The sequence below is a fragment of the Salmo trutta genome, chromosome 21 (genome assembly GCF_901001165.1).
Source record: "Salmo trutta chromosome 21, fSalTru1.1, whole genome shotgun sequence".
Taxonomy (NCBI): Eukaryota; Metazoa; Chordata; class Actinopteri; order Salmoniformes; family Salmonidae; genus Salmo; species Salmo trutta.
Genome location: NC_042977.1, coordinates 46,041,391 through 46,067,980, shown reverse-complemented (window position 1 = coordinate 46,067,980; position 26,590 = coordinate 46,041,391). Strand labels below are relative to the sequence as shown.

Sequence of the window (26,590 nt, the reverse complement as noted above, 5' to 3'; positions counted from 1 at the left end):
GGAACAAGCTGTGTGTGCATGATATGTCATGTGGTCCGTACAGGGAGGGAGGCTCAGGCACACAGCTTATTCCTCCCTCCCTGTACGGACCACATGACATATCATGCACACTCTCTCCTCTCCTCTTCATCTCTCCCTCTCTACTATTCCATCTCTCTCCATCCCTTTCTCCTCTCCCCTCGCCCTCCTCTTCTCTCCATCTCTCTTCATCTCTCCCTCTTTCTTCTCCATCTCTCTCTCTCCATCCCTTTCTCCTCTCCCCTCCTCTCCCCTCCTCCATCTCTCTCTCCTCTCCCCTCGCCCTCCTCTTCATCTCTCTTCATCTCTCCCTCTTTCTTCTCCATCTCTCTCTCTCCATCCCTCTCTCCTCTCCGCTCCTCTTTTCTCCTCCATCTCTCTCTCTCCATCTCTCTCTCCTCTCCCCTCGCCCTCCTCTTCATCTCTCTCTCTCTCCTCCTGCCTCTCTCCACTGTGTGAGGCCACATTTAATCTCTGTCCTCTCAGGAAGGCTCATAGCCTTATAAGCTAACAGGCCATGTCAGCACAGGTCGTAGTTTCAACATGGAGTGGTTAATCAACACCCAGGGATGTCTGAGGCAGAGACGACTGAGGATGGATGGACACATTGATTGGACTGATCCAGTCCTGGAGGGCCACAGTGTGTGAAGAAACAGCTGACAGAAGGAGAAAGTTTTGGCCCACCCCAGTCTGACCCAGCTAGACTAGACAGTGAGAGAATCTCTACTGCATTTCCTTTATTCCTCGTGTCCTTGTCAAAACCCATTGGATGAGAAGGTCAAAGGGTCCCTCCCCTCTAAGGAGAGAGGGCGCAAGGAATCAAGGCAATGAAAATGAGATTCTCCCCGTGTCTATAATGATTCCTAAATCAATTCACACAATTGTTGCTGCTTCTCCTCCTAACCTGTAACCGCCGATGCAGCTGGCGTTGATGTAGTCAGACCACACACACACACACACACACACACACACACTCACACTCACTCGCTCTCTTACCTGTAACCGCCGATGCAGCTGGCGTTGATGTAGTCAGACCACACACACACACACACACACACACACACACACACACACTCACACTCACTCGCTCTCTTACCTGTAACCGCCGATGCAGCTGGCGTTGATGTAGTCAGACCACACACACACACACACACACACACACACACACACACACACACACACACACCACACACACACACACACACACACACACACACACACACACACACACACACACACACACACACACACACAGATACACACACACTCTCTCTCTTACCTGTATCCATCGATGCAGCTGGCGTTGATGTAGTCAGACCCCTCCACTCCTCTGATAGGCTGCAGACACACGCGTGTCGACTCGAAGGGCATGATGTTCACCAGCCGGTTCTTGAACTTATTGCAGGGCAGGTTGGCACTGATGAACCTGGAGGTGTGGGCTTTGGAGTTAGCCAGTCTCTGTGAGAGAGGGAGGGAATAAGGAGAGGAGAAAAGGAGAAAGGGAGAGAACAGGAGGAGATAGAAGAAGGGAGATAGAAGAAGGAGGGGAGAGAAGGAGGATAGAGAAGGAGGGAGAGAGAAGGAGGGAGAGAGGAGGAGGGAGAGAGAAGGAGGGAGAGAGGAGGAGGGAGAGAGAAGGAGGGAGAGGGAAGGAGGGAGAGAGAAGGAGGGAGATAGGGAAGAGGAGAGGGAAGGAGGGAGAGAGAAGGAGGGAGAGAGAAGGAGGAGAGAGAGAAGGAGGGAGAGAGAAGGAGGGGAGAGAAGGAGGGAGATAGGGAAGAGGAGAGAAGGAGGAGGGGAGAGAGAAGGAGGATAGAGAAGGAGGAGAGAGAAGGAGGGAGAGGGAAGGAGGGAGAGAGAAGGAGGGAGATAGGGAAGAGGAGAGGGAAGGAGGGAGAGAGAAGGAGGGAGAGAGAAGGAGGAGAGAGAGAAGGAGGGAGAGAGAAGGAGGGGAGAGAAGGAGGGAGATAGGGAAGAGGAGAGAAGGAGGAGGGGAGAGAGAAGGAGGATAGAGAAGGAGGAGAGAGAAGGAGGGAGATAGGGAAGAGGAGAGAAGGAGGAGGGGAGAGAGAAGGAGAATAGAGAAGGAGGGAGATAGGGAAGAGGAGAGAAGGAGGAGGGGAGAGAGAAGGATGATAGAGAAGGAGGAGAAAGAAGGAGGGAGATAGGGAAGAGGAGAGAGAAGGAGGAGAGAGAAGGAGGGAGATAGGGAAGAGGAGAGAGAAGGAGGGAGATAGGGAAGAGGAGAGAAAAGGAGGAGGGGAGAGAGTATCACTCACATGTACTTCACTTTATTGTGTTTCTTTAACAGGGGCTCATTAATGTATATCACATTAATAGCAGCAGGACTTTACTGATAGTAACAGTAAGGCATGGTGGGTATAAAATGGTTGTAATGGCTATAGTAGATGGGGGTGGGTGTCCACAGAGCTGGCAACACACACACAGCAGAGCCTGCTGGAGAGATGGGAGTGGGGGAGTGGAGAGGCGTGACTGGCTCAGTCCTGGACCTGGCAGCTCTCACACCACAGATGGACATCACAGGAGTGGACAGACCTGGTGTTGCTCTGTGTGTGGTGGCCAGACTGCCTGGGCTTGAACGGCAGGGCTCGTTCCTCTCTCACTCGTATCCTCTCCCTCTCTCTCTCCTTCTACCACTGGAAGAGCTACAGAGCACTGGAGATCATGTAAACAGGACCTTAATGACTCTATTTAGTAAGTCGTACATAGAGTCTGTCTTACCCTTTTCGCTAACACTTTACTTGACTCCCAGTGTCATAACACATTATGGCATATTCATAACCATGTCATAACAGCTGACATAACTTGTTATAACCTGTCATAACACTGTCATGACCCATATATTTACATCTGTTGTGACATGTATAGTGTTATTTTATGGCTGGTTATGACACCTACATAAGAGTGTCAAAATCCACATTTATTCAAATTCGTTTTTCCCCTGCCACGAAATTACCTTTTGTTTGAAAGTTTGTTTCTTAAATCTTTTGTTGTTGTAATGAATTCTTTACAGTCTTGCTTTTTTCCATCATATTTTAAATATCTTGTAGAAAATACACTTTATGACACTGTCTAGAAGCATTATGACCATAATAATCATAAAAGCAAGATAGGCCTATTCATGAATTGATGATTAAAAGATTGTGGGGGGCTATTTTGTTAGACTTCAGTGCGGCTTTTGACATTATCGACCACAGTCTGCTGCTGGAAAAATGTATGTGTTATGGCTTTACACCCCCTGCTCTACTGTGGATAAAGAGTTACTTGTCCAACAGAACACAGAGGGTGTTCTTTCATGGAAGCCTCTCAAATATAATCCAGGAAGAATCAGGAATTCCCCAGGGCAGCTGTTTAGGCCCCTGAGGTTTTTCAATCTTTACTAACGACATGCCACTGACTTTGAGTAAAGCCAGTGTGTCTATGTATGCGGATGACTCAACACTATACACATCAGCTACTACAGCGACTGAAATGACTACAACACTTAACAAAGAGCTGCAGTTAGTTTCAGAATGGGTGATTAGGATAAAGTTTGTCCTAAATACTTCCAAAACTAAAAGCATTGTATTTGGGACAAATCATTCAATGAAGCCTAAACCTCAACTAAATATTGTAATGAATAATGTGGAACTTGAGCAAGTTGAGGTGACTAAACTGCTTGGAGTAACCCTGGATTGTAAACTGTTATGGTCAAAACATATTGATACAACAGTAGCTAAGATGGGGAGAAGTCTGTCCATAATAAAGCACTACTCTGCCTTTTGAGCAGCATGGCTGGCCTTTGGATGTAGACAGAGAGCAAACATTAATAATATGCATGTCAATCTCTCCTGGCTCAAAGTGGAGGAGAGATTGACTTCATCACTACTTGTATTTGTGAGAGGTATTGACATGTTGAAAGCACTGAGCTGACTGTTTGAACTACTGGCACACAGCTCAGACACCCATTCATACCCCACAAGACATGCCACCAGAGGTCTCTTCACAGTCCCCAAGTCCAGAACAGACTATGGGAGGCGCACAGTACTACATAGAGCCATGACTACATGGAACTCTATTCCATATCAGGTAACTGATTCAGCAGAAGAATCAGATTAAAAAAAGGACCAGTGGGGACTGAAGAGACACAGACATAGGCACAGACACATGCATACACACACACACGATAACATACACACTATACACACACGTACACATGGAGTTTGTACTGTAGATATGTGGTAGAGTAGGGGCCTGAGGGCACACTTAGTGTGTTGTGAAATCTGTTATGAATGTAATGTAATGTTTTTAAATTGTAAAACTGTCTTCATTTTGCTGGTTCCCAGGAAGAGTAGCTGCTGCCTTGGCAGGAACTAATGGGGATCCATAATAAACCCCAGGAAGAGTAGCTGTTGCCTTGGCAGGAACTAATGGGGATCTATAATAAACCCCAGAAGGAGTAGCTGCTGCCTTGGCAGGAACTAATGGGGATCCATAATAAACCCCAGGAAGAGTAGCTGCTGCCTTGGCAGGAACTAATGGGGATCCATAATAAACCCCAGGAAGAGTAGCTGCTGCCTTGGCAGGAACTAATGGGGACCCATAATAAACCCCAGGAAGAGTAGCTGCTGCCTTGGCAGGAACTAATGGGGATCCATAATAAACCCCAGGAAGAGTAGCTGCTGCCTTGGCAGGAACTAATGGGGATCCATAATAAACCCCAGGAAGAGAAGCTGCTGCCTTGGCAGGAACTAATGGGGGTCCATAATAAACCCCAGGAAGAGTAGCTGCTGCCTTGCCAGGAACTAATGGGGTTTCATAATAAACCCCAGGAAGAGTAGCTGCTGCCTTGACAGGAACTAATGGAGCTCCAAAATAAACCCCAGGAAGAGTAGCTGCTGCCTTGACAGGAGCTAATGGGGATCAATAATAAATACAAATACAGCTGAAGTCAGAAGTTTACATACACCTTAGCCAAATACATTTAAACTCAGTTTTTCACAATTCCTGACATTTAATACAAGTAAAAATTCCATGTCTTAAGTCAGGTAGGATCACCACTTTATTTAAAAAAATTGAAATGTCAGAATAATAGTAGAGAGAATGATTTATTTCAGCTTTTATTCCTTTCATCACATTCCCAGAGGGTCAGAAGTTTACATACACTCAATTAGTATTTGGTAGCATTGCCTTTAAATTGTTTAACTTGGGTCAAACGTTTTGGGTAGCCTTCCACAAGCTTCCCACAATACGTTGGGTGAATTTTGGCCCATTCCTCCTGACAGAGCTGGTGTAACTGAGTCAGGTTTGTAGGCCTCCTTGCTCGCACACACTTTTTCAGTTCTGCCCACAAATTTTCTATAGGATTGAAGTCAGGGCTTTGTGATGGCCACTCCAATACCTTGACTTTGTTGTCCTTAAGCCATTTTGCCACTACTTTGGATGTACGCTTGGGGTCATTGTCCATTTGGAAGACCCATTTGCGACCAAGCTTTAACTTCCTGACTGATGTCGTGATATGTTGCTTCAATATATCCACATCATTTTCCTACCTCATGATTCCATCTTTTTTGTGAAGTGCACCAGTCCCTCCTGCAGCAAAGCACCACCACAACATGATGCTGCCACCCCCGTGCTTCACGGGGGGATGGTGATCTTCGGCTTGCAAGCCTCCCCCTTTTTCCTCCAAACATAACGATGGTCATTACAGCCAAACTGTTCTATTTTTGTTTCATCGGACCAGAGGAGATTTCTCCAAAAAGTACAATCTGCAGTTGCAAACCGTAGTCTGGCTTTTTTATGGGGGTTTTGGAGCAGTGGCTTCTTCTTTGCTGAGCGGCCTTTCAGGTTATGTTGATATAGGACTCGTTTTACTGTGGATATAGATACTTTTGTACCTGTTTCCTCCAGCATCTTCACAAGGTCCTTTACTGTTGTTCTGGACTTTTCGCACCAAAGTACATTCATCTCTAGGTGACGGTGTGACGGCTGCGTGGTCCCATGGTGTTTATACTTGCGTACTATTGTTTGTACAGATGAACGTGGTACCTTCAGGCGTTTGGTAATTGCTCCCAAGGATGAACCAGACTTGTGGAGGTCTACAATTTTTTTTCTGACTTCCGACTTGTATGTACATGTCCTTATATCAACCATTAGTAAAAAAACAAGGTGTCTTGTTCTGATCCTGAAATCTGTTCCTGCATTCATCCCAGTCATCAGCAACAGGGCATTGGGGTAGGTGCACGTCTGACATCAATGTGTGAGCAATTACAAAGATAATTTAATATGGTCAACAAATATATATTTATGTTTGTAACGATCGTCGCCTGGTAACGAGGAAGCGGACCAAAACGCAGCTGGGAGCGAACACATGTTTATTCAACACACTGGAAATAAACATGTACACAAAACTCAAGGAAAATGGCGATACGTTACGTGCTCAAACAACGAGACAACACCCCACAAACAGCGTGGGGAAAACAGCAACTTAAATGTGATCCCAATCAGAGACAATTAGCAACAGCTGTCTCTGATTGGGAATCGACAGAACCCAACATAGATATAACCCACCTAGAGCCTACACAAGGCTAAAACGTAAACATAAAACAAACCAAGGAAAAATACCCAACATGACACACCCTGACCCAAAATACCTGAGTTCACCTGGTCAGGGCGTGACAATGTTTATGTTATATATATATTTATATTTATGTTATGTATATATATTTATGTTTATGTTATATATATATATATGTTTACGTTATATATATATATTTATGTTATATATATATATTTATGTTATATATATATTTATGTTTTATATATATATTTATGTTATATATATATTTATGTTTTATATATATATTTATGTTATATATATATATGTTATATATTTATGTTTATGTTATATATATTTATGATATGTATATATATTTATGTTATATATATATTTATGTTTATATATATATTTATGTTTATGTTATATATATATTTATGTTTATGTTATATATATATTTATGACAAGTTATGTTAGCTGTTATGACATATTATGATATGGTTATGACTGTGTTATAACGTGTTGTGACGCTGGCTGTCAAGTAAAATGTTACCAAATGGGTTTTGATTGCCTGGTACGACAACCTTTGTGTAAAAACAAAAAATGCACTTGCTAGAATAGTGAAAGTGGTCAGTAAGACCAGGGGTCATCAGCTGGGTCATCTATCTGACCTGTATAACAGGCGAGGAAGACAGAATCCATCCTGTCTGACTTTTCCCAGGCCCTACACCATGAGTTCCATCCTGTCTGACACCATGAGTTCCATCCTGTCTGACACCATGAGTTCCATCTTGTCTGACACCATGAGTTCCATCCTGTCTGACACCATGAGTTCCATCCTGTCTGACACCATGAGTTCCATCCTGTCTGACACCATGAGTTCCATCCTGTCTGACACCATGAGTTCCATCCTGTCTGACACCATGAGTTCCATCCTGTCTGACACCATGAGTTCCATCCTGTCTGACACCATGAGTTTCATCCTGTCTGACACCATGAGTTCCATCCTGTCTGACACCATGAGTTCCATCCTGTCTGACACCATTAGTCCTATCCTGTCTGACACCATGAGTTCCATCCTGTCTGACACCATGAGTTCCATCTTGTCTGACACCATGAGTTCCATCCTGTCTGACACCATGAGTTCCATCCTGTCTGACACCATGAGTTCCATCCTGTCTGACACCATGAGTTCCATCCTGTCTGACACCATGAGTTCCATCCTGTCTGACACCATGAGTTCCATCCTGTCTGACACCATGAGTTCCATCCTGTCTGACTGTGTCCAGCCCCTACACCGTTGAGTTACTTGAACTGTATGTCATTGTAGTAGTATTGATGGCTGTCGTCTCTATGACTTGAACTGTATGTCATTGTAGTAGTATTGATGGCTGTCATCTCTATGACTTGAACTGTATGTCATTGTAGTAGTATTGATGGCTGTCAGCTCTATGACTTGAACTGTATGTCATTGTAGTAGTATTGATGGCTGTCATCTCTATGACTTGAACTGTATGTCATTGTGAGCCATGTGGATTTATATGTTCAACGTTGTTTGATATGGTCATTTTCTGGGACAATAAACGTAAAACTACTGTAGAACCTGGGCAACTGGCTGCCCCTTTTGTAGACCTGTGGAACAATTTCCCCAAAATTAAAAAAAAAATCTGAAGGAACTCAGTCGGGGTCTCAACTTATTGTTGCTAGGTAGAATAGTAGAATACACCATAAACATATACACATTTTGAAATGTGGTTCTACACCAGCAGTTTTTTCTCTTGTTTTATCAGTCACTGGTAGTTACTCAATTAACCAGCGCATTTTTTTTTTTTTTTTTTTTTTAGATTGGTAAATTAGTCTTAACGGCCAGCGATCTAAACTTGTAGTAATCACGACTGAATTACCGACCGGGGGCCCGCGTTGATATCGTTAGTCACTCTCACTCAGATATCATGTTAAAAACGGTCAATACTTCTCTCCACCACATGGCAAAAAAATGTGTGGAATTGCAGCAAATTTACTTCAAAAACGGTTTTCTATTCACTGTAGTGGAGGGCCGCTAAAATGTTTTGCTTGCTGCTTGGGTGGGGTCCCTCCAACAAAAATGTTGCTTAGGCCCCTAAAAGTCTCCGGCCGGCTCTGACTGCATGTCTGGGTATGGATGTGGGTACGCAGGCCCCCCGAGCCACTGCAGTCCCTTACGATGAGTTCCCATTTTTGTTGCGGGCCACCGGCCCCTTCCTTCAAAGTTGCCCATCCCTGAACTACACTTTCAAATCACAGGAGGAGGAAGGAGGGTGAGGGACCAATGAGGTAACAGATCTGAAACATCTCCACTGTCACTGTCCAATCACAGGAGTAGTGGCTCCACCTCAACATCTGATAGGCTGGGTAGAATCCTCAACTAGGAATGTATCGGGTAACAATGGTTTACACCTATCCAATCCGTTTCTGATCTACATGGCTAAAGGTTCAGAGGTCATTTTTATCGGGGAGCGAGATGTCAGCTTGATCTCCGGCTCATTATGATGATGATGGTGGCGATGAAGATTGTACATATTATTATTAATAATATTACCTTAAACTCCAGCTCCATGGCGGTGACGGTCTCCCCTGTGGGCGGCTGGGTGAGTTTCTGGATGTGTGCGTACAGGTTGCGTGCGGGGACCTCAGTGAGGCCACAGGTGGCAGCTTCTAGCAGGGCCTCGTGGATGAAGACATATTGGTCCTCCGTCTGCACCATGTAGTTCCTCTGAGCTCTCATACACGTCACATGACCGTAGATATCCACTGACTTCTCATGCTTCATACGCTCCAGCATGGCCTCGATCACGATCAGGCAGCCTGTTCTACCCACGCCCGCACTGAGGGAGGAGAGAGGTTAACATTACACGATCAGGCAGCCTGTTCTACCCACGCCCACACTGAGGGAGTAGGGAGGAGAGGTTAACGTTACACGATCAGGCAGCCTGTTCTACCCACGCCCTCACTGAGGGAGGAGAGAGATTAACATTACACGATCAGGCAGCCTGTTCTACCCACGCCCGCACTGAGGGAGGGAGGAGAGAGGTTAACGTTACACGATCAGGCAGCCTGTTCTACCCACGCCCTCACTGAGGGAGGAGGGAGGAGAGAGGTTAACATTACACGATCAGGCAGCCTGTTCTACCCACGCCCTCACTGAGGGAGGAGGGAGGAGAGAGGTTAACATTACACGATCAGGCAGCCTTTTCTACCCACGCCCACACTGAGGGAGGAGAGAGGTTAACATTACACGATCAGGCAGCCTGTTCTACCCACGCCCTCACTGAGGGAGGAGGGAGGAGAGAGGTTAACATTACACGATCAGGCTGCCTGTTCTACCCACGCCCGCACTGAGAGAGGAGAGAGGAGAGAGGTTAACATTACACGATCAGGCAGCCTGTTCTACCCACGCCCACACTGAGGGAGGAGGGAGGAGAGAGGTTAACATTACACGATCAGGCAGCCTGTTCTACCCACGCCCGCACTGAGGAAGGAGAGAGGTTAACATTACACGATCAGGCAGCCTGTTCTACCCACGCCCTCACTGAGGGAGGGAGGAGAGAGGTTAACATTACACGATCAGGCAGCCTGTTCTACCCACGCCCTCACTGAGGGAGGAGAGAGGTTAACATTACATGATCAGGCAGCCTGTTCTACCCACGTCCGTACTAAGGGAGGGAGGAGAGAGGTTAACATTACACGATCAGGCAGCCTGTTCTACCCACGCCCTCACTGAGGGAGGAGATAGGAGAGAGGTTAACATTACACGATCAGGCAGCCTGTTCTACCCACGCCCGCACTGAGGGAGGAGGGAGGAGAGAGGTTAACATTACACGATCAGGCAGCCTGTTCTACCCACGCCCACACTGAGGGACGAGAGAGGTTAACATTACACGATCAGGCAGCCTGTTCTACCCACGCCCACACTGAGGGAGAAGAGAGGTTAACGTTACACGATCAGGCAGCCTGTTCTACCCACGCCCTCACTGAGGGAGGAGATAGGAGAGAGGTTAACATTACACGATCAGGCAACCTGTTCTACCCACGCCCTCACTAAGGGAGGAGGGAGGTTAACATTACACGATCAGGCAGCCTGTTCTACCCACGCCCACACTGAGGGAGGAGGGAGGAGAGAGGTTAACATTACACGATCAGGCAGCCTGTTCTACCCACGCCCGCACTGAGAGAGGAGAGAGGTTAACATTACACAATCAGGCAGCCTGTTCTACCCACGCCCGTACTAAAGGAGGGAGGAGAGAGGTTAACATTACACGATCAGGCAGCCTGTTCTACCCACGCCCGTACTAAAGGAGGGAGAAGAGAGGTTAACATTACACGATCAGGCAGCCTGTTCTACCCACGCCCTCACTGAGGGAGGAGAGAGGTTAACATTACACGATCAGGCAGCCTGTTCTACCCACGCCCGTACTAAAGGAGGGAGGAGAGAGGTTAACATTACACGATCAGGCAGCCTGTTCTACCCACGCCCTCACTGAGGGAGGAGAAAGGTTAACATTACACGATCAGGCAGCCTGTTCTACCCACGCCCGCACTGAGGGAGGAGAGAGGTTAAAATTACACGATCAGGCAGCCTGTTCTACCCACGCCCGCACTGAGGGAGGAGAGAGGTTAACATTACACGATCAGGCAGCCTGTTCTACCCACGCCCACACTGAGGGAGGAGAGAGGTTAACATTACACGATCAGGCAGCCTGTTCTACCCACGCCCTCACTAAGGGAGGAGAGAGGTTAACATTACACGATCAGGCAGCCTGTTCTACCCACGCCCGCACTGAGGGAGGAGAGAGAGGTTAACATTACACGATCAGGCAGCCTGTTCTACCCACGCCCGCACCGAGGGAGGAGGGAGGAGAGAGGTTAACATTACACGATCAGGCAGCCTGTTCTACCCACGCCCGCACTGAGAGAGGAGAGAGGTTAACATTACACGATCAGGCAGCCTGTTCTACCCATGCCCACACTGAGGGAGGAGGGAGGAGAGAGGTTAACATTACACGATCAGGCAGCCTGTTCTACCCATGCCCGCACTGAGAGAGGAGAGAGGTTAACATTACACGATCAGGCAGCCTGTTCTACCCACACCCGTACTAAAGGAGGGAGGAGAGAGGTTAACATTACACGATCAGGCAGCCTGTTCTACCCACGCCCACACTGAGGGAGGAGAGAGGTTAACATTACACGATCAGGCAGCCTGTTCTACCCACGCCCGCACTGAGGGAGGAGAGGTTAACATTACACGATCAGGCAGCCTGTTCTACCCACGCCCACACTGAGGGAGGAGAGAGGTTAACATTACACGATCAGGCAGCCTGTTCTACCCACGCCCGCACTGAGGGAGGAGAGGTTAACATTACACGATCAGGCAGCCTGTTCTACCCACGCCCACACTGAGGGAGAAGAGAGGTTCACATTACACGATCAGGCAGCCTGTTCTACCCACGCCCTCACTGAGAGAGTAGAGAGGTTAACATTACACGATCAGGCAGCCTGTTCTACCCACGCCCGTACTAAAGGAGGGAGGAGAGAGGTTAACATTACACGATCAGGCAGCCTGTTCTACCCACGCCCTCACTGAGGGAGGAGAGAGGTTAACATTACACGATCAGGCAGCCTGTTCTACCCACGCCCGCACTGAGGGAGGAGAGAGGTTAACATTACACGATCAGGCAGCCTGTTCTACCCACGCCCGCACTGAGGGAGGAGTGAGGTTAACATTACACGATCAGGCAGCCTGTTCTACCCACGCCCTCACTGAGGGAGGAGAGAGGTTAAAATTACACAATCAGGCAGCCTGTTCTACCCACGCCCGCAATGAGGGAGGAGAGAGGTTAACATTACACGATCAGGCAGCCTGTTCTACCCACGCCCGCACTGAGGGAGGAGAGAGGTTAACATTACACGATCAGGCAGCCTGTTCTACCCACGCCTACACTGAGGGAGGAGAGAGGTTAACATTGCACGATCAGGCAGCCTGTTCTACCCACGCCCACACTGAGGGAGGAGAGAGAGGTTAACATTACACGATCAGGCAGCCTGTTCTACCCACGCCCGCACCGAGGGAGGAGAGAGGAGAGAGGTTAACATTACACGATCAGGCAGCCTGTTCTACCCACGCCCGCACTGAGAGAGGAGAGAGGTTAACATTACACGATCAGGCAGCCTGTTCTACCCACGCCCACACTGAGGGAGGAGGGAGGAGAGAGGTTAACATTACACGATCAGGCAGCCTGTTCTACCCACGCCCACACTGAGGGAGGAGAGAGGTTAACATTACACGATCAGGCAGCCTGTTCTACCCACGCCCGCACTGAGAGAGGAGAGAGGTTAACATTACACGATCAGGCAGCCTGTTCTACCCACGCCCACACTGAGGGAGTAGGGAGGAGAGAGGTTAACATTACACGATCAGGCAGCCTGTTCTACCCACGCCCGCACTAAAGGAGGGAGGAGAGAGAAGGGAAACATTTAATTGGACCTATCGCAATTGAATTCAATACAACTTTATTAATCGTAGAAAGGCAACGTCAGGGTTATACAGTAATATCTAGGAGACTTTTCAAACCTGTACCTCATTAACTTTTTTTCTGTCTGGTAACACATGTCCCAAAAATATATCTCATACACATACATACATACACATACACACTACTGGTTAAAAGTTTGGACACACCTACTCATTCAAGGGTTTTTCTTTATTTTTACTATTTTCTACATTGTAGAATAATAGTGAAGACATCAAAACTATGAAATAACACATATGTTAAACAAATCTAAATATATTTTATATTTGAGATTCTTCAAATAGCCACCCTTTGCCTTAATGACAGTTTTGCACACACCTTGGCATTCTCTCAACCAGCTTCATGAGGTAGTCACCTGGAATGCATTTCAATTAACAGGTGTGCCTTGTTAAAAGTTCATTTCTGGAATTTCTTTCCTTCTTAATGCGTTTGAGCCAGTCAGTTGTGTTGTGACAAGGTAGGGATGGTATACAGAAGATAGCCCTATTTGGTAAAAGACCAAGTCCATATTATGTCAAGAACAGCTCAAATAAGCAAAGAGAAATGACAGTCCATCATTACTTTAAGACATGAAGGTCAGTCAATACAGAACATTTCAAGAACTTTTAAAGTTTCTTCAAGTGCAGTCGGCAAAAACGGCATAGTTTACCTGCAGTGTACCACCATGGGCCCAGCATCAGGGGGGTTGCAGGCTTTGACCCGTCGTAGGAAGGCCAGGATGGGGGTGGGGTACTCTGGTACCCCATGGTCCGGCCAGGCCATGAACTGGAACTGACGAATCTCCCGTTTCTCACTGGAACCATTCTGTAGGAGAAAACCCAGAGAGAGTCAACGAAGGAAACAATATTGTTTATGGTGTTCATTATTGTGTGTGTGTGTGTGTGTGTGTGTGTGCCTGTGTGTGTGTGTGTGTGTGTGTGTGCCTGTGTGTGTGCCTGTGTGTGTGTGTGCCTGTGTGTGCGGCTGTGTGTGTGTGTGCCTGTGTGTGTGCCTGTGTGTGTGTGTGTGTGTGTGTGTGTGTGTGTGTGTGTGCCTGTGTGTGTGCCTGTGTGTGTGTGTGTGTGTGTGTGTGTGTGTGTGTGTGTGTGTGTGTGTGTGCCTGTGTGTGTGTGCGTGTGTGTGTGTGTGTGTGTGTGTGTGTGTGTGTGTGTGTGTGTGTGTGTGTGTGTGTGTGTGTGTGTGTGTGTGTGTGTGTGTGTGTGTGCAGCAGCAGAGCGGTTTGAGATGAAAATGAAACCAACCTTCCCGTTGGACAGAGGTGAGTTAGTAGATAAGTTGTGATGGAGGGATGCAATGGAATGAAGAAGAATGAATGAAAGAGAGAATGAAACAGACAGGTGATTCCATACACTAGGGATGGGGAGAGGGAGAGCGAGCGAGCGAGAGAGAGAGAGAGAGAGAGAGAGAGAGAGAGAGAGAGAGAGAGAGAGAGAGAGAGAAAGAGATCGACAGAGACAGAGAGAGATAGAAAGAGATCGAGAGAGAGAGAGACAAAGATATCGAGAGAGAGAGAGAGACAAAGAGATCGAAAGAGAGACAAAGAGAGAGACAGAGAGAGGGACAGGGAGACAGAGAAAGAGAGAGTGACAGAGAGAGAGAGAGACAGAGAGAGAGAGAAACAGATCGAGAGAGAGACAGAGCGAGAGACAGAGAGACAGAGAAAGAGAGAGAGACAGACAGAATGAGAGTCCCTTACCTTGTAGAGGGCAAAGGTGCGTACGCTGTAGGTAGCCAGCTCCACAGTATCCAACATGCTGACCTGTATCATACCATAGGTCTCTGTCCCTCTGACTGGCCAGTACTGGTCACACTTCACCTGGTAGAGGAGGAAGAACACAATCAGTCGGGTCCAGAGTTTCACCTGGTCTGGAACACCTCATGGTTCTCTAAATATCATACACTGGGGTTCCGGAGTATTTCCTAGTCAGGTCATGTTGACCAGGGAAAACTCCTGGTCCAATGCATAACAATGAGGTACGCTGGTGAGACAAGGTATAAGGCATCGCAGTAACAGACAATATTGCCCAATATCTCTCCAAAGCCTCATGTCATACCAGCTCCACAATGGAACAGGCTGACCATTCTAAACAGACAAGCTGTGTTGTAATGACCTGACTAGGAAATACTCCGGAACCCCAGTGTATGATATTTAGAGAACCATGAGGTGTTTCATAAGAGCTCCACTATCCCTCAATGGAAGAGGCTGACCATTCTAAACAGACAAGCTGTGTTGTCATCAACGAGCTAATATCTGGTTGGATCATCAGCATCCTTCGTTTATGTTCGCTTCGGAGACCATTTCTGGAAAATGTCTGCGACCCACTACCCAGAATGCTGTTCTGGGTTATGACATAACGTAACGTGTTCCAAAATGGCACCCTATTCCCTATATAGTGCACTACTACGACATAGGGTACAAGGTGCTGTCTGGGACGCATTCCAACGTTATGTGTAATTCATCCAGTCACGGCAGCCTAGAGGGAGACAGCAGGAGTGACCACCTGGACACATCAGTCTGTGGGACAAACCTTCACCTCTACCAAGCCTGATGTTAGAGAGGTAAGGGCTAAATGCTAGGGGCCACAACGATATAACATGACAGACCAGACCTGACACAACCTCTATCCACGCCAGGGTTCCAATAGTCTTATTTTCCTTTCCAATACTGGAGTGCCACATAAGCAGAGTTTGACGTTGGTTCCATTACACCAGGCAAGTTGGCGTAATCAGATAACGGTCACCCTGTTCCTAGCTCCTAGCACCTAGCTCCTAGCTAACACTGGAGTCTTTTGCAGATTCAACTTAAATATATATATATATTTTTACATTTAAACCTTTATTTAACTAGGCAAGTCAGTTAAGAACAAATTCTTATTTACAATGACGGCCTACACCGGCTAAACCCGGTCGATGCTGGGCCAGTTGTGCGCCGCCCTATGGGACTCCCAATCACAGCCGGTTGTGATACGGCCACTCTATATTTAAGCTATAAGGAACGAGGAGGTGTGATATGTGGCTGAGCAGTAGAATCAGATTTTAAAAAACAGATACAACATATGTGGGGACTGTGAAGAGACAGGCACAGACACAGTCACACGCTTATACACAATAAGACACACACTCTACACACACATTCACATGGATGTTGTATTGTAGATATGTGGTAGTAGAGTAGTCTGAGGGAACACACCAAATGTGTTGTGAAAAGTGTCATGTTATATTTTAAATTGTATATAACTGTTGCTGGTTCCCAGGAAGAGTAGCTGCTGCCTTGGCAGGAACTAATGGGGATCCATAATAAACCCCAGGAAGAGTAGCTGCTACCTTGGCAGGAACTAATGGGGATCCATAATAAACCCCAGGAAGAGTAGCTGCTGCCTTGGCAGGAACTAATGGGGATCCATAATAAACCCCAGGAAGAGTAGCTGCTGCCTTGACAGGAACTAATGGGGATCCATAATAAACCCCAGGAAGAGTAGCTGCTGCCTTGGCAGGAACTAATGGGGATCCATAATAAACCCCAGGAAGAGTAGCTGCTACCTTGGCAGGAACTAATGGGGATCCATAATAAACCCCAGGAAGAGTAGCTGCTGCCTTGGCAGGAACTAATGGGGATCCATAATAAACCCCAGAAAGAGTAGCTGCTGCCTTGACAGGAACTAATGCTGATCCATAATAAACCCCAGGAAGAGTAGCTGCTGTCTTGGCAGGAACTAATGGGGATCCATAATAAACCCCAGGAAGAGTAGCTGCTGTCTTGGCAGGAACTAATGGGGATCCATAATAAACCCCAGGAAGAGTAGCTGCTGCCTTGGCAGGAATTAATGGGGATCCATAATAAACCCCAGGAAGAGTAGCTGCTGCCTTGGCAGGAACTAATGGGGATCCATAATAAACCTCAGGAAGAGTAGCTGCTGCTTTGGCAGGAACTAATGGGGGTCCATAATAAACCCCAGGAAGAGTAGCTGCTGCCTTGACAGGAACTAATGGGATCTATTATAAATACAAATACGCCACGGTTAAGACCTGTTCTTACACAATGCGGAGTACCTGGATAGAGTCCTTAGCTGTGGTATATTGGCCATATACCACAGCCCCCCGAGGTGTCATATTGCTATTATAAACTGGTTACCAATGTAATCAGAACAGTAAAAATACATGTTTTATTATAATTGTAAATAAAGTCATACTTGACATAGCACATTCATAATTTATACTGTATATTCTGTGAGGGGCGACAGGTAGCTCAGTGAGTAGGAGCGTTGGGCCAGTAACCGAATCCCCGAGCTGACAAGGTAAAAAATCTCTCGTTCTGCCCCTGAACAAGGCAGTTAACCCACTGTTCCCCTGGGCGTCGATGACGTGGATGTGGATTAAGGCCTCCACACCTCTCTGATTCAGAGGGGTTGAGTTAAATGCAGAAGACACATTTCAGTTTAATGCATTCAGTTATACAACTGACTACGTATTCCTCCTTTCACTATTGTATCCTTATCAGTTTACTAATATATACTACCTTCTAATTACCTGTTCATTTGTACTTGTATTGATAAATGTACTGCAGTGTTGAGGGGGCTAGCACGTAAGCATTTCACTGCACCTTTTATACCTGCTGTAGACTGTGTACGTGACGAACACAATTTGATTTCAAGCTCAATCAAGCTTGAAAGAAAACAATAACAGTTGAGAACGCTGGGGTTGTTGTGTGATAACGTCTGTTTTAAAAGCCCGACGCCAAGCAGTGGAAACAGCCCCGAGTCTTTAGAAAACAGTTACCAAAAAACATATATATATACATATATATATATATTTCTATATATATATATATATATATATACACACACATATATACACATATATACAGTTGAAGTCAGAAGTTTACATACACATAGGTTGGAATCATTAAAACTTGTTTTTCAACCACTCCACAAATTTCTTGTTAGGGCTAGGGGGCAGTATTTACATGGCCGGATAAAAAACGTACCCGATTTAATCTGGTTACTACTCCTACCCAGTAACTAGAATATGCATATAATTATTGGCTTTGGATAGAAAACACCCTAAAGTTTCTAAAACTGTTTGAATGGTGTCTGTGAGTATAACAGAACTCATATGGCAGGCCAAAACCTGAGAAGATTCTGAACAGGAAGTGGCCTGTCTGACAAGATCTTGTTTTTCTTGTCTCTGTTTATTGAAGACTGAGGATCTTTGCTGTAACGTGACACTTCCTACGGCTCCCATAGGCTCTCAGAGCCCGGGAAAAAGCTGAATGATGTCATTCCAGCCCCAGGCTGAAACACATTTGCGCTTTTGGCAAGTGGCCGTTAAGAGGATAATGGGCTTAGGCGCGTGCACGAGTCGATCCCGTGCTTTATTTTCTGTCGTCTATTTACCTAAACGCAGATTCCCGGTCGGAATATTATCGCTTTTTTACGAGAAAAATGGCATAAAAATTGATTTTAAACAGCGGTTGACATGCTTCGAAGTAAGGTAATGGAATATTTAGAATTTTTTTGTCACGAAATGCGCCGTGCTCGTAACCCTTATTTACCATTCGGATAGTGTCTCGAACGCACGAACAAAACGCCGCTGTTTGAACATAACTATGGATTATTTGGGACCAAACCAACATTTGTTATTGAAGTAAAGTCCTGGGAGTGCATTCTGACGAAGCACACCAAAGGTAATCAAACTTTTCTAATAGTAAATCGGAGTTTGGTGAAGGCCAAACTTGCTGGGTGTCTAAATAGCTAGCCCTGTGATGCCGGGCTATCTACTTAGAATATTGCAAAATGTGCTTTCACCAAAAAGCTATTTTAAAATCGGACATATCGAGTGCATAGAGGAGTTCTGTATCTATAATTCTTAAAATAATTGTTATGCTTTTTGTGAACGTTTATCGTGAGTAATTTAGTAAATTGTTAGTAAATTCGCCGGAAGTTTGCGGGGGGTATGCTAGTTCTGAACGTCACATGCTAATGTAAAAAGCTGGTTTTTGATATAAATATGAACTTGATTGAACAAAACATGCATGTATTGTATAACATAATGTCCTAGGTGTGTCATCTGATGAAGATCATCAAAGGTTAGTGCTGCATTTAGCTGTCTTCTGGGTTTTTGTGACATTATATGCTAGCTTGAAAAATGGGTGTCTGATTTTTTCTGGCTGGGTACTCTGCTGACATAATATAATGTTTTGCTTTCGTTGTAAAGCCTTTTTGAAATCGGACAGTGTGGTTAGATTAACGAGAGTCTTGTCTTTAAAATGCTGTAAAATAGTCATATGTTTGAGAAATTGAAGTAATAGCATTTCTAAGGTATTTGAATAACGCGCCACAGGATTCCACTGGCTGTTACGTAGGTGGGACGATTTGGTGCCACCTACCCTAGAGAGGTTAACAAACTATAGTTTTGGCAAGTCGGTTAGGACATCTACTTTGTGCATGACACAAGTCATTTTTCCAACAATTGTTTACAGACAGATTATTTCAATTATAATTCACTGTATCAAAATTCCAGTGGGTCAGAAGATTACATACACTAAGTTGACTGTGCCTTTAAACAGCTTGGAAAATTCCAGAAAATGATGTCATGGCTTTAGAAGCTTCTGATAGGCTAATTGACATAATTTGAATCAATTGGAGGTGTACCTGTGGATGTATTTCAAGGCCTACCTTCAAACTCAGTGCCTCTTTGCTTGACATCATGGGAAAATCAAAAGAAATCAGCCAAGACCTCATAAAACAAATTGCAGACCTCCACAAGTCTGGTTCATCCTTTGGAGCAATTTCCAAACCCCTGAAGGTACCACATTCATCTGTACAAACAATAGTACGCAAGTATAAACACCATGGGACCACGCAGCCGTCACACCGCCCAGGAAGGAGATGCGTTCTGTCTCCTAGAGATGAACGTACTTCGGTGTGAAAAGTGCAAATTAATCCCAGAACAACAGCAAAGGACCTTGTGAAGATGCTGGAGGAAACAGGTACAAAAGTATCTATATCCACAGTAAAACGAGTCCAACATCGACATAACCTGAAAGGCCGCTCAGCAAGGAAGAAGCCACTGCTCCAAAACCCCCATAAAAAAGCCAGACTATGGTTTGCAACTGTACATGGGGACAAAGATCGTACTTTTGGAGAAATCTCCTCTGGTCTGATGAAACAAAAATAGAACTGTTTGGCCATAATGACCATCGTTATGTTTGGAGGAAAAAGGGGGATGCTTGCAAGCCAAAGAACACCATCGCAACTGTGAAGCACGGGGGTGGCAGCATCATGTTGTGGGGGTGCTTTGCTGCAGGAGGGACTGGTGCACTTCACAAAATAGATGGCATCATGAGGATGGAAAATTCTGAGTATATATTAAAGCAACATCTCAAGACATCAGTCAGGAAGTTAAAGCTTGGTCGCAAATGGGTCTTCCAAATGGACAATGACCCCAAGCATACAAAGTCAAGGTATTGGAGTGGCCATCACAAAGCCCTGACCTTAATCCCATAGAAAATTTGTGGGCAGAACTGAAAAAGTGTGTGCGAGCAATGAGGCCTACAAATCTGACTCAGTTACACCAGCTCTGTCAGGAGGAATAGGCCAAAATTCACCCAACTTATTGTGGGACGCTTGTGGAAGGCTACCCAAAACGTTTGACCCAAGTTAAACAATTTAAAGGCAATGATACCAAATACTAATTGAGTGTATTTAAACTTCTGACCCACTGGGAATGTGATGAAAGAAATAAAAGCTGAAATAAATCCTTCTCTCTACTATTATTCTGACATTTCACATTTCTTTAAATAAAGTGGTGATCCTAACTGACCTAAGACAGGGAATTTTTACTAGGATTAAATCATTTTACATTTTAGTCATTTAGCAGAGCGACTTACAGTAGTGAATGCATACATTTCATAAAAAATTTTTTGGGCGAAGGTGTATGCAAACTTCCGACTTCAACTGTATATATATATATATATATATATATATATATATATATATATATATATATATATAAATATATATAAATATATAAATAATGACATGATTTTATAAAAAACATTATTTTAATGAATAAACTAGTTTTGTTTCATCCCTTCACCAGACAGTATACTCTGGACAATAGCCAGTCGTTATTTATGAGATTCTGAAGTTGCTAACAGGCTGGTCGTCCATTCTACTGGCATGGTTGCTATCCAAACAGGCTGGTCGTCCATTCTACTGGCATGGTTACTATCCAACAGGCTGGTCGTCCATTCTACTGGCATGGTTACTATCCAAACAGACTGATCGTCCGTTAGAAGCAAAAACCTTTTTCAGGTGAGATTAAGTTCATGAATTGCCTGGCTGCGTTGTGGATACGCATTGATAATTAAAATGGAACTGTTAACAGATTATCCAGGGATTGTCGTGAATAACTCCCCTGCTATCAATTCAGGATCCAAACAACACGTTTTATAAATAGTAGTTAAACCTCTTAGTCTGCCTTATACACCATGAAATAACAGATTTAGAAGACCCGACAACAACCTCATCACGTACACTGACAGTCTGAAACAGTCCACATTATCTTCACTGTGCCATTCAGATCCAATCTTCTTCAGAGGAGAGCGAGAACAGACAGTGGCCGCGCCCCAATCGGTAACCTGCTTTAGGTAGTGCACTACAATAGGGTTCCATTCGGGACGGGCAAAGGCAGAGCATGTTGTTGTCACCAAACAGAAGGTGAAAGTCAATGGAAAGCCTGTTGAAAATGCCGACGTGTTAAAGGCTACTAGGATACACTCTCTCATCGATTTGGGATACATGAAGAGGGATGGAAAGGGAAGGAGGGAGGGAGGGAGGGAGGGAGGGAGGGAGAAAGGGAGAGAGAGGAAGGGAGGAGGTAGCAACAGTACTGCTATCTTAACCAGACTGTGAAACTGTGTAGACAACAGGAGAGCTGACATTTGGATACAGTACCAGATAGAAGAGGCATACCTTTTCTCCTATAAATACTATCTCCTGTAAACTGACATTTCCCTGTCTCTCAGTCCAGACAGAGATCATTGTGTCTCTCAGTCCAGACAGAGATCATTGTGTCTCTCAGTTCAGACAGAGATAATTGTGTCTCTCAGTCCAGACAGAGATCATTGTGTCTCTCAGTTCAGACCGAGATAATTGTGTCTCTCAGTTCAGACAGAGATAATTGTGTCTCTCAGTTCAGACAGAGATCATTGTGTCTCTCAGTTCAGACAGAGATCATTGTGTCTCTCAGTTAAGACAGAGATAATTGTGTCTCTCAGTTCAGACAGAGATCATTGTGTCTCTCAGTTCAGACAGAGATCATTGTGTCTCTCAGTTCAGACAGAGACCATTGTGTCTCTCAGTTAAGACAGAGATAATTGTGTCTCTCAGTTCAGACAGAGATCATTGTGTCTTTCAGTTCAGACAGAGATCATTGTGTCTCTCAGTCCAGAGGATGTAAACAAACCAGACACCTCTATCCTCCATCTCTGTTCTCACACTGCTACAAACAGGCCCCGTCAGAGACACACGTCACCACACCCCCCTAGTGTTTGAGTGACTGAAGCCTCCTCTGTCAGACTGAGTCACACGGCTGCTGTTCTATCTGTCTGTTTTACATGTCCTCTATTATCTCTGTCTGTTTTACATGTCCCCTATTATCTCTGTCTGTTTTACATGTCCTCTGTCCTCTATTGTCTCTGTCTGTTTTACATGTCCCCTATTATCTCTGTCTGTTTTACATGTCCCCTATTATCTCTGTCTGTTTTACATGTCCTCTGTCCTCTATTGTCTCTGTCTGTTTTACATGTCCCCTATTATCTCTGTCTGTTTTACATGTCCCCTATTATCTCTGTCTGTTTTACATGTCCTCTGTCCTCTATTGTCTCTGTCTGTTTTACATGTCCTCTATTATCTCTGTCTGTTTTACATGTCCTCTATTTTCTCTGTCTGTTTTACATGTCCTCTATTATCTCTGTCTGTTTTACATGTCCTCTATTATCTCTGTCTCTCCTATCTTCTACCTGACATTCACCTCTACAGCCTCATTATCTTTGTCTGTTTTACATGTCCTCTATTATCTCTGTCTTTTTTACGGCCTCTATTATCTCTGTCTCTCCTATCTTCTACCTGACATTCACCTCTACAGCCTCATTATCTTTTTCTGTCTGTTTTACATGTCCTCTATTATCTCTGTCTGTTTTACATGTCCTCTATTATCTCTGTCTGTTTTACATGTCCTCTATTATCTCTGTCTGTTTTACATGTCCTCTATTATCTCTGTCTTTTTTACGGCCTCTATTATCTCTGTCTCTCCTATCTTCTACCAGACATTCACCGCTACAGCCTCATTATATGTATCTGTCTGGAAACATCTCTCCATCTCTCCACTGCACAGGCACAGAACAGGAGTAATTGTCTTTCTATGGCGTCAAAGCTGATGCAGGCCAGCAGGGTGGATGTCAGGTCTGTGTGTGTGTGTGTGAGACAGGGTAGAGTATCTCTGTCATAGCTGATGCAGGCCAGCAGGGTGGATGTCAGGTCTGTGTGTGTGTGTGTGAGACAGGGTAGAGTATCTCTGTCATAGCTGATGCAGGCCAGCAGGGTGGATGTCAGGTCTGTGTGTGTGTGTGTGTGTGTGTGTGTGTGTGTGTGTGTGTGTGTGTGTGTGTCTGAGACAGGGTAGGGTATCTCTGTCATAGCTGACTCATGGTAACAATAAATATGATCAGATAGCCTTAGTACTCTGGTCCTAGAACAGCAGAAGGGACATTGTTGACTACAGGACTGTCATGTGATCAGGTCAAGGTCAAGGTATTATATAGGAAGTCCCTGCACTGTCATCATTATGAAAAGCATGGCAGTATGGAGGGGCTGTTAGGACTGACAAGTGACTCATAGATCAGGTCTTCAACGTAAGACAAACAATGGACAACAACAATAACAAGACAGCTATATGGTTACGGAAGTACAGCAAGAGGGGCATCTCCTGAAAGTGATGGTCGTACCAGTGAGACCTGCGGTATGTACAGTACACCTGGTCAGAGTCGTTGTACTCACGCGTGACTTCTCCTCCAGTCGTGTCATCATGACGATAGTGTGAGCCCTCTGCTCCCACACCATCCTCCAGAAGTCGCTGAGGGTCTCGGGAAGCGGGCCCTGCGTAGCGATGTAGGCGTTCTGTTTCCTGTAGCCGTCTATGTAGTTGGCATTGATGTAGTCACTACCAGGAACAGCTGAGAGAGAGAGAGAGAGAGCGAGAGAGAGAGAGAGAGAGAGAGAGAGAGGGCATGGAGGGAGGGAGAGGGGATGGGAGAGGGGATGGAGGGGGGGAGAGGGCATGGAGGGAGGGGGGAGGGAATGGAGGGGGGGGAGAGGGCATGTGGGAGGGGATTGAGGGAGGGGAGAGGGCATGGGGAGGGGATGAGGGAGGGGAGAGGGCATGGGGGAGGGGATGGAGGGAGGGGAGAGGGCATGGGGAGGGGATGGAGGGAAGGGAGAGGGCATGGGGGAGGGGAGAGGGCATGGGGGAAGGGAGAGGGCATGGGGGAGGGGAGAGGGCATGGGGGAGGGGAGAGGGGATGGAGGGAGGGGAGAGGGCATGGGGGGAGGGGGGAGGGGATGGAGGGAGGGGATGGAGGGAGGGGAGAGGGCATGGGGGAGGGGATGGAGGGAGGGGAGAGGGCATGGGGGAGGGGAGAGGGGATGGAGGGAGGGGAGAGGGCATGGGGGAGGGGAGAGGGGATGGGGGAGGGCATGGGGGAGGGGGGAGGGGATGGATGGAGGGAGGGGAGAGGGCATGGGGGAGGGGGGAGGGGATGGAGGGAGGGGATGGAGGGAGGGGAGAGGGCATGGGGGAGGGGATGGAGTGAGGGGATGGAGGGAGGGGAGAGGGCATGGGGGAGGGGAGAGGAGAGGGCATGGGGGAGGGGAGAGGGGATGGGGGAGGGGATGGAGGGAGGGGAGAGGGGATGGAGGGAGGGGAGAGGGCATGGAGGGAGGAGAGAGGGGATGAGATACAGAATAATAGAGATACCATATTTCCAGAGAAGTTGAGGTGAATGAGTGGCTGTTGGAGCCAGGTCTCAATTCACCAAGCTTCAAACACTGACGATATACAGTATGTACCTTTTACTACAGGGGTGAATGAAGGAAGACATGTTATACAGCTGTCGGAGTCTGCCAGTGAGTCAATGGTGTCTGAAAAGTCTATTGGGAAGTTATAAACGAAGCTGAGGAGCTGCTCACCATCGACAGACGTCAGGACAACTCTGGAGTGGTCATATGAGATGACATTAGCATAGCGGTTCTTTGGTTTGTTCACCTCCATGTTGGAATTCTCCCAGGTGAACTGCTGGGCAGGATCTATGGACTGATGGAGAGAAGACAGAGAGGAGAGAGAGGAAGGGAAAGAGGGAGGGAGGAAGAGAGCGTAAAGAAAGAGAGATTGAGATGACAGGGAGAGAGATGGAGATAGACAGAGAGAAAGAGATGGACAGAGAGAGAAAGAGAGATGGAGATGGACAGAAAGAGAGAGATGGACAGAGAGAGAGAGATGGACAGAGAGAGAGATGGACAGAGCGAGAGAGATGGACAGAGAGAGAGAGATGGACAGAGAGAGAGATGGAGAGAGAGATGGACAGAGAGAGATGGACAGAGAGAGAGAGATGGACAGAGAAAGAGAGATGGACAGAGAGAGAGAGGGAGATGGACAGAGAGAGAGAGATGGACAGAGAGAGAGAGAGGGAGATGGACAGAGAGAGAGATGGACAGAGAGAGAGAGATGGGACAGAGAGAGAGAGAGGGAAAGAGAGAGAGAGAGATGGACAGAGAGAGAGATGGACAGAGAGAGAGATGGAACAGAGAGAGAGAGATGGAACAGAGAGAGAGAGATGGACAGAGAGAGAGAGATGGACAGAGAGAGAGAGAGGGAAAGAGACATTAAGTCCTCAGGCTATCACAGAGGGTAGGTTGTACATCACCAGTCATTAAGAAGTGTGTGTATTCCAACATAAATAAAGGCTTACAGGCAGTCCAGCTACAGGCTCCTCAGCCACTCCCCTGGGGCGGCCATATTGAATTACTACTGCTGCTGACTTCACAGTCAGTAAAAAAACATTAATTCATTAAAAAAACTTATTTAACCTTCTCTCTCTCTCTCTCTCTCTCTCTCGCAGCTCTGTCTCTGTCTCTATCTCTCTCCATCTACCCTTTCCCCCCACCCTGTGTTGCTCTCCTCCCACCCCCTATTGATGTCTGGGTGATACAGCGACAGCTTCTTTCCCCCCCGCCACTCCTCGCCGCTCGATAATGTCACACAGTCGCTCGTTGTTGTGCATTGATCCAACAGGCTCACACCGGGCACCATGTCCATCAATCACCCAGCTGCTCACCTTCCCTTCGACCCCGGGTTAGGACTAACACTGCTCTTTGTAACCTACTGCATCAGT

At 46.2% G+C, this 26,590-nt stretch overlaps 1 protein-coding gene across 1 annotated transcript in view; it reads right to left on the bottom strand.

The window, feature by feature from the left end:
* The window catches only part of ptprda (protein tyrosine phosphatase receptor type Da), a 34,172-nt gene extending 8,639 nt beyond the window's left edge, over positions 1 to 25,533 (bottom strand). Inside the window, exons 1-6 of the mRNA XM_029705921.1 lie at positions 25,389 to 25,533; positions 24,201 to 24,376; positions 14,837 to 14,956; positions 13,790 to 13,944; positions 9,153 to 9,438; positions 1,298 to 1,476 (exon numbers count right to left, since the gene is read on the bottom strand). Of these exons, the coding sequence (XP_029561781.1) occupies positions 1,298 to 1,476; positions 9,153 to 9,438; positions 13,790 to 13,944; positions 14,837 to 14,956; positions 24,201 to 24,376; positions 25,389 to 25,470 (998 nt within the window). The 5' untranslated portion in view covers positions 25,471 to 25,533. The remainder of the gene's footprint in view (positions 1 to 1,297; positions 1,477 to 9,152; positions 9,439 to 13,789; positions 13,945 to 14,836; positions 14,957 to 24,200; positions 24,377 to 25,388) is intronic.
* Positions 25,534 to 26,590: the final 1,057 nt, after the last annotated feature.